Genomic DNA, 14,878 nt, shown 5'->3' with positions numbered 1-14,878 from the left:
TTTTAATGTGAACACCACTGATTTAACATCTTTTCTGACTGCTGACAGTTTCCTATACTTCCTTTTTCATTTTGGTCAGAAGAGAAGAACCTCAACGGCAAGAGGATACAGAACTGCATACAGAAAGAGATCTATTACAGAAAGTAATAATAGCTTTTGATATACTCTACCAGTCAAAAGTAATAGCTTTTGATATACACTACCAGTCAAAAGTTTTTGAACAGTAAAATTGTTCTGCTCACCAAGTCGGCATTTATTTTATCCAAAGTACAGCAAAAACTGTACAATTTTGAAATATTTTTACTATTTAAAATAACTGTTTTCTTTTTGAATATATTTTAAAATGCTTTATTTCTGTGATTTCAAAGCTGATTTTTAGCATCTTTACTCCAGTCACATGATCCTTCAGAAATCATTCTAATATTCTGATTTGCTGCTCAAAAACATTTATTATTATTATGTTGAAAAAAAGTTGAATTCGTTCAGGTTTCTTTGATGAATAGAAAGTTCAGAAGAACAGCATTTATCTGAAATAGAAATCTTTTGTAACATTATACATGTCTTTTTTTATTACTTTTGATCAATTTAAAGCATGTTTCTTGAACAGCAAATCAGCATGTTAGAAGTAATGATGCTAAAAATTTTGCTTTGATGAAGAATAAATTGCATTTTAAAATATATTCAGATAGAAGATACTTCTTTAAAACATTACAAATGTCACTGTTAAAAAACTTTTAACTGGTAGTGTAATTATTATGAATATTTTAATTTTTAAGTGTCATTAATGTACCATACTAAAATAACTATACTGTTTAATATTTTATTTGGATAATTTAGATTTAAAAAAAAGCATAATCCAAATAAAAGAGATTCATCTATGAACTTTACAAATTACATATTTAATTGTCCATTAAAAAGTAAAGATAAGTCTTAATAGCAACACTATGAATGCAAATTTATGATTTCACTCGGCTAACCTAAAGATGTCTGAAATGTACTGACATGTGTATGAAAATATTTCATAATATCCAGACTGATTACAATAAATATTTAATTTAAAAATAATAACACTGGTAACAACATGCAACTTGAGTCTTTCTGTACCAATTCTTTTTCATTTTAAGGGTCTAATTTCGAGGGTTTATTTTCTCAGAGACACAAAATAAAAAATAGCGTAGCCATTAAAGGAGAAGTTCACTTCCAGAATGAAAACTTCCTGATAATTTATTCACCCCAATGTCATTCAAGATGGTAATGTCTTTCTTTCTTCAGTCGAAAAGAAGGTTTTTGAGGAAAACATTCTATTATTTTTATCCATAGTGGACTTCAATGGTGACCAATGGATTGAAGGTCCAAATTACATTTTCAATTCAGCTTCAAAGGGCTCCACACAATCCCAGCTGAGGAACTTATCTAGCCAAACGATCAGCCATTTTCTAAGAAAAATACAAACTTATAAACTTTTTAACTACAAATGCTGTACCGACCTATAGTGTACAAAGTGAACGTGCAAATAAAGTCAAACACCTTTTACAAAAAAAGGTAAAGCAACAATGTCAGATGGTTTTGAAGTTGGAGGTGAACATTTTTCACCCTACCCTACCTTTTTTAACTGAAGTTCACAGATAAATAAACTAACTGGACATGACTTTTCCAATGTAATTACATAATGAGTGTAGACATTGTGGCGAGGCGTCTGCCTCCCCCCCTAATTATCATCACCACCCCGTCCCTTATTCGCCGCCCTGTCACGATCTGGGCTGACCGTTCCGGACGCGGCGGTGACCGCGCCCTCTGTCCCGGACGCGGCGGTGACCGCGCCCTCTGTCCCGGACGCGGCGGTGACCGTTCTCTCTGTCCCGGACGCGGCGGTGACCGCGCCCTCTGTCCCGGACGCGGCGGTGACCGTTCTCTCTGTCCCGGACGCGGCGGTGACCGTTCTCTCTGTTCCGGACGCGGCGGTGACTGCGCCCTCTGTTCCGGACGCGGCGGTGACTGCGCCCTCTGTTCCTGACGTGGCGGTGACTGCGCCCTCTGTTCCGGACGCGGCGGTGACCGTTCTCTCTGTCCCGGACGCGGCGGTGACCGCGCCCTCTGTCCCGGACGCGGCGGTGACCGTTCTCTCTGTCCCGGACGCGGCGGTGACCGTTCTCTCTGTTCCGGACGCGGCGGTGACTGCGCCCTCTGTTCCGGACGCGGCGGTGACTGCGCCCTCTGTTCCTGACGTGGCGGTGACTGCGCCCTCTGTTCCGGACGCGGCGGTGACCGCGCTCTCTGTTCCGGACGCGGCAATGACAGCGGACGTTCCATTGGCGGCGAGGCCAGCTCACGTTCCCTTGGCTGTGGTGCCCGCGGACGTTCCTCTGGCGGCTAGGCCAACTAACGTTCCCCTGGCGGCGATGCCCACGGACGTTTTTCCTGGGTCCGGTCGTGCCCTGCCCAAGTTCTCATGCCCTGCGCTGGTTTTGCCCAGCCTCCCAGAACATTCTTCTCCGGGGCTGCTGCAACTGCACGGGCCTGGCCCCCCATCCCTCCCCCTGATTCACCTTCCCCCGTTCCTCCTCCCTCCAGACTGTTTTTGGCCTCAGGGAACGTCTGGGAGCCGTTCCGTAGGGGAGGGGTAGTGTCACGATCTGGGCTGTGGGGTTTTCCCTCAGCCACCTGAGGTCGCTGTTTCCCCTTTTCCCTTCCTCTCGCACTTCCCTCCTGATCTCGTACACCTGTCTCATCACTCACACCCACAGCTGACCCTCATTATCACAGACTTTATAATCTCCACTCTTTCCCCACTCTGTGAGTCTGCATTGTTTCCTGTTGGTTTGTATTTTGTGTCCCTTGAACTCTTGCTCCAGTCTTGCTCTTGTTTTTCGTGTCGTGTTGTGCCGTGTTGGCCTTTTGTTTGTTTGTTTGTTTGTTTATTGTTCATTAAAAATTACTAACCTGCATCTGGACCCAGACCTCCCTGTTTGAACCGTGACACGCCCTTCTCCAGGCTCCCGACGGGAGTGGGTGTGTAGGGGAGAGGAGGGGCGTGTAATCGGCTCGGGCTGGCGGCGTGTGATGGGGACACCTGAAGTAAATGAAGCCTCATCACCGCCGCTGTTTAAATCCCGAGCGCGCCTCTCCTCGGGAGACCGGTCTCTTTCCCCCGTGCATGCACGCTGGTGTCCTCGCGGGTCCAGGAAGGGGTGAAGAGGGAATCCCGCGCCACAAGGACATTGGAGAGCCGCCGGACCCGCGGTCCGGCCGAGGCCGCCAGAAGCCGCCGCCCCAGCGCCGGACAGCTCGAGAGGGATGAGCCTGCCGGAGATGCCGCCGCCCTAGCACCCCGGCGCCAGTATGGGAAGCGCCCGCGGCCGCCGGACTCCGCCCCTCTCCTGAACCCTTCCCCTTCGAACACTACCTTTCCGTCACGCTGCCCCAGCACCCGAGGACACCAGATTCCCCTTTTATTTTGGACACTGTTTTCCTTTATGGCCACGTTTTCCCCTTATTTTCTGTTTAATAAAAGCCTCTCCGAGGCCTGACGCCACACCCACTGTGTCTGTCGTGTGCCCCTCCCGCCACAACATGTATTGTAGAGCTAGTGCAAGACAAGCATTTGTGGTTAAAAAGTACATATATTTTTACTTTTTTTAAGAAAAAAAAAATTATCGTTTCGCTAGATAAGACCCTTATTCTTGGGCTGGGATCGTGTAGAGACATTTGAAGCTGAATTGAAATGGCAATTTGCACCTTCAACCCGTTGACCACCACTGAAGTCTATTATATGAAGAAAATTCCTAATGTTTTCCTCAGAAAACTTAATTTCTTCGCGACTGAAGAAAGAAACACATGAACATCTTGGATGACATTGGGGTAAGTAAATTTTCAGGAAAAAATCATTCTGAAAGTTAACCTCTTCAGTGGAGGGGATCCATTCCATTTTACCCTAATCGCACAATAATGAAAAAGACAGATCTTCGGACATCAACCTGAAACAGCCTATACACTTGAAGTGTCTAAGAGTAATGTAGCCTACACTAACTCACAATCCATTTTCTCCACCTGCTGCCCAGACACCTGTCTCGCTGCTCTGACAAAATGAACAAATATCACCTCATACAACTAGATAAATGAGGGGTATCTAAGCAACCTCTCAGCAGAACAAGTACAGCAGACTTCACACTTGCTCTAAACTGTGACATTTTCCATTAGTGTACGCTATAGGGGTTTGGCAATTATTAATGACAGCAAGCTGTCCACGGTTAACGCGTCAATTGCATGCCAATTAAATATTTTGTTTATCGCCAGCTTTCTAGTACAAGAAGAGCAGGATGCTGCTGTGCGTCACACTGCGTGCTGGCCAAAGTGTGTTATATTCAACGTCACCACATTGGACCTGACACACCTCCAACACTTGGCACACATTCCATCAGTTTTTTAGTGCTATCATCCCTGCAGGCGCAATAACGCGCTTCAGGAGGCAGGTTGGACACGAGGCGGCACGAGGCGCACTGACCACTCACTCACACTTTGGAAAATGAACTGCAGCAAATACCTAAAATACACAAGTTTACCATGTCGTAGCGAAAGCAGAGTGAGTCACTCACTGGAATAAGCATACAGATTGATTTATCACCTGTGACTGCAGACAACTGAAATGGATACCACTTTGGATCCCCTTTCAGCATCTGTTCTCTACGACGAGGAAGATGGAAACGAAACCTCCACCAATTTATTCGAGCAGCCGGATTGGAAGGTGGCACTATGGGCGATTGCATATTCTTTGATCGTAATTGTGTCCATCATTGGCAATGTCACCGTTATTTGGATCATTCTGGCACATAAACGCATGAGGACAGTGACCAACTACTTCATTGTAAACCTCGCCTTTTCTGATGCGTCTATGGCAACTTTCAACACTGTCTTTAATTTCGTGTATGCTTTACACAATGACTGGTATTTTGGTTTGGGATACTGTAAATTTCAAAACTTCTTTCCGATAACAGCAATGTTCTCAAGCATTTATTCAATGGCGGCTATTGCTGTTGACAGGTAAGCAGACAACAAAGCACTTCATTGAAAATCATTGCAGTTAATTTACAACAGTACAATTCATAAATTGCAATTAATAATCTAAAGATTTTTAGTTCTTTTTAACTTTACCATAGCATGTTCCCATGGATTAAGATGATTAATCATCATACTATTATGATAACATGACATTAACCATGTCATAAATCAGTTACAGCCTGCAAGTTCCTGAAAGCCTAATTGTAGCTGTGACAAAACATACATGAGGTTATATATGATATTTTACCATTATGATGGCAGCTGGTTTGACATGTTAATTTACTGGTCATATGTGACCCTGGACCACAAAACCAGTCTTAAGTAGCGTTGGTGTATTTGTAAAATGATTGATTTTTCTTTTATGCCAATAAGATAGGATATTAAGTAAAGATCATAGTATTTTCAAGATATTTTGTAAATTTCCCACTTTAAATATACTAAAACTTAATTTTTAAATAGTAATATGCATAGCTAAGAACTTCATTTGGACAACTTTAAAGGCGATTTTCTCAATATTTAGATTTATTTGCACCCTCAGATTGCAGATTTTCTTGGTCAAATATTGTCCTATCCTAATAAACCATACATCAATGGAAAGCAGATGATGTATAAATCTCACTTTCAAAAAATTGTGGTCCAGGGTCACATACATGGTTAAGACTAAGCTTGTCCAAGCTGATCTAGATGATGAATCAGGTGTACCGACACCTAGACCTTGATGAAGCTATTAGAGCTATTCTTCCCCAGCAGGGATATAAACCTAATTCGACCAAATTGTAGATTTGTCACTGTACACAAAGGAAAATAGCTGTAAATGCATCAACTCAAAGGCTGAAGTATGAAGCTTTTATCTGTGATCCACCATTTACCACAGATGTTGAAAAGTAGATAGGCTACCATTGAAAGAAATCATAGAACAATATTCATGTTTGTCCCTTTTAATGATAAATAACTGATATTTTTTGTGTTATATAGGCTAGTAATTGTCTTTAGCAATTGTCATGGTTACCTGAAAGTGTTGTGAAAAGCGCAAAATGTGCTCATGTAAAATTGTGAAGTGATTAGGACCGACACTTCAATAGGTCTAAATGAGAACCTGTGCGCACGTAGTTCGGGCGCGCAACGTGTCCGAAAATGTCAAATATGTAATTTACCTGCGCGTACCCATTCAGTTTTCCTGTGGCTTACGTAATGAAAGTGCATTTCCTGCGCGCAAATCATGCATTTTTGATATTCCTGGATAATCGATTCCAGCTGACCTGGTGACTCATGCGTAAAATGGGTAGGAAGGAACACTTCGCGCAGTGTGGATCGCTTTTCCACATTGTGTCCTGACGATATAAATAAAAGGTCTGATTTAGTGTCCAACAAGTAGATGATAATAATTACGCATGGGAAATAACGCATCCAATCAATTCTCTCTTTTTGGATGTGCTCCAGTGATACATTATATATGCAGTAAATTCCGTTCAAAAAAGCGCTGTAATGCAATGAATGGCACTAGAAGGGAGCATCAACAAAGTGGTATTGGCAGCCTTTTGCATTATGTTATTCATCAAATTTATGGTAGCCTATCATTTAAAGGTATACGTTCAATTTCATTAAGATGTTGTTGGCTGAAATCCGCAGATATATGGCTATAATTCACCCGCTGAAGCCCAGGCTGTCCTCTACTACTACTAAAGTTCTGATCGGGGTCATCTGGACTGTGGCTTTTTCACTGGCCTTTCCTCAATGTTATTATGCCAGCACCAAGTTCTACTTTCCTCGGACTGTTTGTATGGTGGAATGGCCTGACGATTATGGAGGAAAACATCAGCTCTCGTAAGAAAAGTCGACAAAAATATATCAATAATCCATTTATTATGCAGTAATTCCTATAGTTGAAATATTAAGGAGTGTCCAACATTTCTTCCAGTTAGAACAGGCGCGGCCATATAATTTTTATGGGTCTGGCTTCTGGTCTCATCAGCATCCAGCTATTTTTAGCTGTACAAAACAGCTTGTTTTGCTGATTGATATTGCAAATTAATGTGTCTTACTATATTATTTTAAAGGTTGTATCAGCGATTTCTAGCCTGAAACATAAAGTGTCAAATTCAGCTGAGCTGGGGCAGGCAGCGAGCGGATCGTGAAGAAAGGTCAGCTGAAATTGACACTTTATGTTTTAGGCTAGAAATCGCTGATACAACCTTTAATGTATTATCTTAATTATGAGCACACTGGATTGTAGTGCAAACCGTTTTACCACGTAAAACTGCACGTTGTTATTCTTCTCCATATATAGCGGACAATGAACCGGAAGTCTCACCCATAGGCTTACTTCTGCATTAAAGAAAAAGGTGGATATTTGTATGGAAGCCCGCTTTCGCCACTAAATTAATAAAAAAAAAAAAAAATAAAAAAAAAAGTTATTGCGACTTATCTCACAATTCTGACTTTTTCCTACAATTGTGTGATACAAACTGTAAATTCAGACTTTTTTTTTACAGAATTGTGAGATAGGCCTATAAACTCGAAATTGCGAGTTATAAAGTCAGAATTGCATGATATTAACTCGCAATTGCAAAAAGTCAGAATTGTGAGATAAGTCGCAATTGCCAGTTCCAAACTTCAGAATTGTGTGATATAAACTCGCAGCCTTTTTTTCCCCTCAGAAATAGACAATTCTGAGAAAAAAAATCTGACTTTATTTCTCGCAATTCTGACTTTTTCCTCAGAACTGTGAGATATGAACTCACAATTGCGACTTATAGTCAGAATTGCTAGATATAAAGTCACTTTTTAATTTTTTATTCAGTGACAGAAATGGGCTTCCATATATTTGCTATTTTTTGCAACTCGAAAAACATTTATATGAGGTTAAACATTGATGGTAATTTTGTACTTCTCAAAGATTTTATTGCCCATCAAAGGCTTAACACAGAATTATTAAAAAATATTTATACCTAAAAGTTCGCATTTATGTACATTTGACTCATGAAGTGATGCTTGATCTCACTAGGTATCAGATAGCTGTGATTATCCTGATTTACTTGCTCCCTCTGCTGGTGATGTTGGTGACCTACAGCCTGGTGGGACGGAGGCTGTGGGGCAGCGAGATCCCTGGAGAAGCATCAGACCACTACCAGAACCAGATGCAGGCGAAACGCAAAGTCAGTGATGCTAATATTTACTCATTTCATTTTGTTATTTATTGCAGTTTCGCTGCATAGTCACCTAACAAACTAAGCTATGCGTCCAAATGCACATTTAGATGAAGACAGTTCTCGTGTTTTCTAAACTCTATAAAGATACATATCATTAATAGCTACATCTGAGAAAAAAAAAAGTATTATTATGATCAAATGTATTTAAGTTCCATAAAATCTTTCAGAATCAATGGTAAGACCTTCCCTCGAGACAGAACTCTTTTTTTTTTTTTTTTTTGGCAGAACAGGAAATCAGCTTTTTCATTCCTTTCACATTTTCTTTCTTGTGTCCTTAATAATAATACGCCTCTCACCAGAAGGATTTTTTATTGGTGGCAGCAGCTATTTATGGTTTTTGATTATAGTTCGTAGGGTTGAAAGCAAAAAAGATTAATGCCATTTTCACAATTTTATAAAGGTTGTGAAGATGATGATAGTGGTGGTGACGACATTTGCAATATGTTGGCTTCCCTACCATATCTACTTCATCCTGGGGAGCTTCAACAGGGACATATACAAGCAGCATTACATCCAACAGGTCTATCTGTCCATCTTCTGGCTTGCCATGAGTTCTACTATGTACAACCCCATCATTTACTGCTGTCTAAACCAAAGGTAAATGCAAATTACATCTTAGGAAAGAGAAAACAAATAGATTTACACTACCAGTCAAGAGTTTTTGAACAGTAAGATTTATAATGTTTTTTAAAGAAGTCTCTTCTGCTCACCAAGCCTGCATTTATTTGATCCAAAATACAGCAAAAGCAGTACAATTTTGAAATAATTTTATTATTCAAAATAACTGCTTTCTATTTGAATATATTTTAAAAGATGATTTATTCCTGCGAACAAAGCAAAATTTTCAGCATCCTTACTCCAGTCTTCAGTGTCACATGATTCTTCAGAAATAATTAATAATTAAATATGCAAGACACATTTTTAGTGATTTTTTTTTTTCAGGATTCTTTGATCAATAGAATGATCTAAAGATCAGCATTTAAAAGCTTGGAGTCAGTATATTTATTTATTTACTTATTTATTTTGGGAAACAAATTATAAAGATTAATACTTTTATTTAGCAAGGATGCTTTAAATTGATCAAAAGTGATGATAAAGACATTTATAATGTTACAAAACATTTCTATTTCAGATAAATAGTGTCCTCCCTAACTTTCTATTCATCAAAGAAACCTGAAAAACTTCTACTCAGCTGTTTTCAACATAGAATGATTTCCGAAGGATCATGTGACTGGAGTAATGATGCTAAACATTCAGCTTTAAAATCAGAAATAATTTACATTTTAAATTATATTCTCATAGAAAACAGTTACTTTAAATAGTCAAAATATTTCAAATTTGTACTGTTTTAGCTGTACTTTGGATCAAATAAATGCAATAAATGCAGAAAAATCTTACTGTTCAAAAACTTTTGACTGGTAGTGTATAGCCTACACATTAACACAAATATTTAGCATTTGCATTAATGTCTTTATTATTGTATTTATTCTTCAAGAAGTCATATTCATTCTTCACTCACAGGACGTTTACATCTAGCATCTGCTTGTCATTCTTTAGATTCCGTTCAGGTTTTCGCAAAGCGTTCCAGTGGTGCCCCCTCATCAAGATTTCTGAGGAGGACAACATGGAACTGCAGCACATGAGAACCTTCCACATGAGACGCAGTTATCGCACTGAGACCACCAGCGTGGTGGTCCGTAATCACGTCGGTGAACCAGAAGACACCACATCCAAACTAATCAAAGCCTGAATCTAAAAAAAACACCTGTTGGCTATACAGGGCCACACTTTGCATTTAATACCTCACATCAGAAATAGATTTTCCCTCCTGTTGTTCTGTATAGTGGATTTAGTGGGCTTTACAGGTGGAGTATTAATCTACTCCTATGGCATAAACATTTATTTCTGTGTTGCTGCTTGAAGTACTAGTCCTAGTATGTGTATAGATCAGTTCATTTTGTATATACTGTATACACTACTTTTAAAAGGTTTGTGGGCAGAAAGTATATAGATACAGGGGCGGAGTGGCAATCGGGACTTTCCGGTCGGCCGGCCGAAGGATTTACACAGCGGATCAAAAATTTAATAACATCTTTTAAGTTTTATCTTGAACTCTAAAATCTATTGATCTATTAACCATACTTGTTCCCGCTGTAGTTTTGTTACTCTAAATTTAGTCTGAATCATTTAAGCTCTTTTTTGGCATCAGCTTGTCAGATGTTTGGTCCAGTTATTACTGTCAATCATAGCAATGAATCGCGCATATTTAGCCGAATTACTCTATTTTTTTTTAAACTGGCATCTGTCATTCTTGAAACGGTATTCATGGACGTTTGGTCCTCTTAGACAAACAACACTTTTCTTCGATTGTGAGTGGATTATGTAGAGAAAACGAACAAAGTACGCTCATATTACGCCACAGTACAGTTGACCAGAAATGACTAAACAAGTAATCCGATATGGTAAATTAATAGCGAAATTAGAAGAAATTAAAATATGTTTCAATTTAGTAGATATACTTCGGGAAGGGTCAACAGATGGTTATAGGGTGTTATTTCAATTCCTTAGAGAAATTAATGTATTTGAGCACAGAGGACCCAGACTGCTGTTTCGCGTGTCACTAAGATCGGGAGTGAGAATCAGAAATAACTGTGAACATTATTATCTTAAATAAATAACAGTGAAATTCATTCATGTGTCATAAATGTTTGTATTTATAAACAACTCTGATGTTTAACAACACTTTTCTATTTATTAATTTAATAACATAAGGATAGTGGACACTCTTTCTGATAATTTTCCACATTTATGTATCTTATTAACAATTAAGACAATAATAAAAAAAAGCTGTAAATAAACACCACTGGTTAACATTGCATAACATGCTTGTAAATGTATGTAACCTTGGACCACAAACCAGTCATAAGCGTACGTTTTAATTGAGATTTGTACACATCTGAAAGCTGAATAAATAAGCAAAAGGATTCAGCGTTTATATTAAACGTATAATTCATACAAGTATAGTTTCCAACTGCATTTGGCGTCAATCCATTTCACTAACCAATGAGATGAGTTGTGGGAGGGATGTTGCGTCGACGTCATTAATTTACCTACTAGCAATGAGAAGGCATGTGGGCGGGGCGACACGTGCAGCTCCACCCCAGATTCAGCCCCGCCTCGATCTGCAGGCTGCAGACAGGTGCACTTGCATTAAAGTGAGGCACTGACAAATGACGGTCATTGCGACATTGCCAAGTGATGGCGCTATGGAGCCATGTGCTTTTTAAAAACATTTTAATAGGTTTAACATTAGTTTATTAGCTCGGAATATACCCTAATTTGACTAGAAACAATGCAGACCGGAAATGCAAAGCATTCTTTCAGTTAAGAGTCGGACTTACTTCCGTGTTCAGGAAAATCGTCTATAGTTCCTTACAGGCCCGGCTCCACGGCCACCCAATCAGAAGCTTGGCCCACCCGACCCGAGCCCCACACTACATAGCCAATCACAAAATTGGCGCGATATTTAGTTGAGCTCCATATTTTTTTCTTATCGGCGCACCCGCAAATATTCTAATATTGTATATAATTTTCGTACTTTCAATATGCAGGGTATAGAAATCGCTTTTAAATGAGTGCTCGCGCTGTTTACTTTTACCTTCGATTTTGCGATAACGCACACTCTGTGTAAAGGGAGCAGCACATCTTACAATAGATATTTGTCGGTGAGTACAAGATTGCAGCAAATCCTCCAGTCTATTTTTGTCATCTCTCTTTACTTTCGACCCGTGATCATTCAAAATTAAAAAGTCATTGTACACTGAGTCCGATTTTCGTATGCGTTTTTTTAGTTTTCTCATATTCGCCATCCTTATCAAAATGCTTATTATGGATGCGAAAATGCAGAAAATCAAACACGATCCGAATTTTTTTATGACGGACGAAAGTTTCAGAGGCAGTGTGTAAACTCGTTTAACATAACCTGTATTTATTTTAACGTGCAAAAATCTCGGACGAAAATTTCGTACTCATGTGTGCAATGAGTTTGTTTGAACAATGTTTGTTTTTGCTGTGGAAAGGTTGGTAGTGCCGATTGTTTTTTTGGCATATCTCGGACCCTAGGCTGACCAGAGAGACGCGGTTTTTTCACAGACAATTTATGGGGCAGGCAGCGAGCGGATCGTGATGAAAGATCAGCTGAATTTTACACTTTATGTTTCAGGCTAGAAATCGCTGATACAACCTTTAACTCCAGCAGCTCGTGTTGGATGCAGGGTTGCCAAGAATTGGTCTACTTTTAAACTGTTGCCATGGGTTGATTTCCCCCAGTTATTTAAAGGTTTTAAATATTGCAGAAATTAAATTTCAATAAAATGCCTGTATTTAAATATTTTGCGTTCTACCTATGATAAAACAGTACTGGATATTAGGTTTTGTGAAGGCCTTTGAGCTGTGCTTATGATTAATGTGCACAACTGTAAAATGTGTATTTTAGATATGGAAATTACATATATAAGTTTTGATATTTGCGATATGGTCAGTGCGCTATTTTAGGTTGTTCTTGACTGGCAATTGGGCTAGTTATGTCATACAGACCTGGTAACCCTGTTGTCAGATTCTTTCAGTTTAGAATTGTAGCTTACATTTTCCAACTGCAGTAAATGATTTTTATTTCTATAAAAATGCCAAATGACAGTGAAGGTGCTGCAGCGATGGTTGAGTAATGTAATCAGCATAGAACCAAAGACAGTGTAACACCAACTACCCCAAATGGAAAAAATGTGCACTTCCATAATGCACTTAAATAATACTTTGTTTTCACACAGTAATTATATACTTAATATACAAAAAATTATTTAGTACTTCGTAAGATAATAGTGTATAGTGTACTATAGTGTACTAATCTATAGTGTACTAAATTTTGAGACAATAATTTTTTGAATTAAAATATTCTTTTACCTCTCTTTAAAATAATAAAATAATGTAACTACCCCCTCATATCTGGAGCCGGGCCTGGTTCCTTACAAAAATATTGAAAGTGCTGTGGTTTTCCAGTGGTTGAATGGCTTGTTGTATTAGATAGATAGATAGATAGATAGATAGATAGATAGATAGATGATAGATAGATAGATAGATAGATAGATAGATAGATAGATAGATAGATACTTTATTGATACCCAAAGGGAAATTCATCCAACTATCCATAGTTCCTTTCCCCAAATGTATACAAATGTTATATTTCAGCTTCTGTTTATTAATGGAAAACCCATAAAAACCCATAAAATATATATATTATTTCAAATAAATACTAATCTTTAGAACTTTCTATTCATCAAATAATCCTGAAAAATGTATCAGTTTCCACAAAATTAGCTGTTTTTGACATTAACAATAATAAGAAATGTTCTGAAGGATCATGTGAAATAGACTGGTGTAACAAATGCAGAAAATTCAGCTTTTTACTGTATTCTTGATCGAATAAATGCAGACTTGTTGAGCATAAGATACTTTCAAAAACATTACCAACCATAAACCTAAACGGCAGTTTACCATGTTAATTATTGCACCACTATAGAGCTGTAAATATTGGTTAAATGTCAAATTGGCAAATTTAAATGTAAAAACAGAACTGCAAAATCAACATTAAATACACACAGTTAAATGTAAGCAGGACAATGCTTGTTAGGTTGAACTGCAGTGATGGAAAAAGAAAGACAAAATTAGGTGAGAAAAATGTGTTGCCTAATTATCAATAGTGGTCGAGGACATTCTGTATATATTGTATATATTTATAGGCAGGCTAAAATATGAACAAAACCAAATACTTGCAGTCGTACTGTATATACACAAGCAAGCTCACATTTTCTCTGTGTACTCAATGTTTACATCATGTATACATCTGCATGTATATCCATACATTTGATTGATTAAAGAGAAATTAGTTTTAGCCCTGAGACAAAGAGATATTTCAATTCCAATAATATGTATTTTTTTTCTTTCAAGTACAACATCCAACTAATCTAATTCCAAGATGTAGTTGAGTAATAATGTCACATATAATGGCAGTGGGTAATTGATATTTTTATTGATTTTGCTGGTAATTTTGTTCTTTTTTGCATGGTTGTATGATCTACCATCTGTGTAATTGTATGATTATGTGTTCTGTGTTTAAATCTAAGTAAAGGATATTCTACGTTTACTGCATTACTAGTGCATTACATTACCAGTGTTGGGGGTAATGCATTGCAAGTAACGTGAGTTACGTAATCAAATTACTTTTTTTCAAGTAACTAGTAAAGTAACATATTACTTTTTAATTTACAGGAAAATACCCATTATTAACCAGTGTCTTTGCTGCTGACTTTCGATGATCCAATTCAACCATACTAATAAGCAAAAATTACTCAAGATAATCTAACATTTGTTCTTCTTTTTTTATTGCTTGAGAGTGTTGAACTGACTTCTTCTGTGTTTTACTGAACAGACGTGAATTTACTTTTCCTTAAAGAGATAATTCACCCAAAAATGAAAATTTGATGATTATCTGCTTACCCCCATGGCATCCAAGATGACTTTGTTTCTTCAGCAGAACACAAAGAAAGATTTTTAAAGTA

General features: G+C 38.3%; 1 protein-coding gene across 1 annotated transcript; it reads left to right on the top strand.

The window, feature by feature from the left end:
* The first annotated feature begins 4,479 nt into the window (after window positions 1-4,479).
* tacr2 (tachykinin receptor 2) lies at window positions 4,480-14,468 on the top strand. Its single transcript, XM_073833988.1, has 5 exons — window positions 4,480-5,037; window positions 6,685-6,879; window positions 8,060-8,210; window positions 8,665-8,861; window positions 9,822-14,468. The coding sequence occupies exons 1-5, from the start codon at window positions 4,643-4,645 to the stop codon at window positions 10,012-10,014; spliced, it is 1,131 nt and encodes a 376-aa protein (XP_073690089.1). The 5' UTR covers window positions 4,480-4,642; the 3' UTR covers window positions 10,015-14,468.
* Window positions 14,469-14,878: the final 410 nt, after the last annotated feature.

The sequence above is a fragment of the Garra rufa genome, chromosome 2 (genome assembly GCF_049309525.1).
Source record: "Garra rufa chromosome 2, GarRuf1.0, whole genome shotgun sequence".
Lineage (NCBI taxonomy): Eukaryota > Metazoa > Chordata > Actinopteri > Cypriniformes > Cyprinidae > Garra > Garra rufa.
Note: the sequence above shows the minus strand (reverse complement) of the source record. Positions and strands in the feature narration are given on the sequence as shown.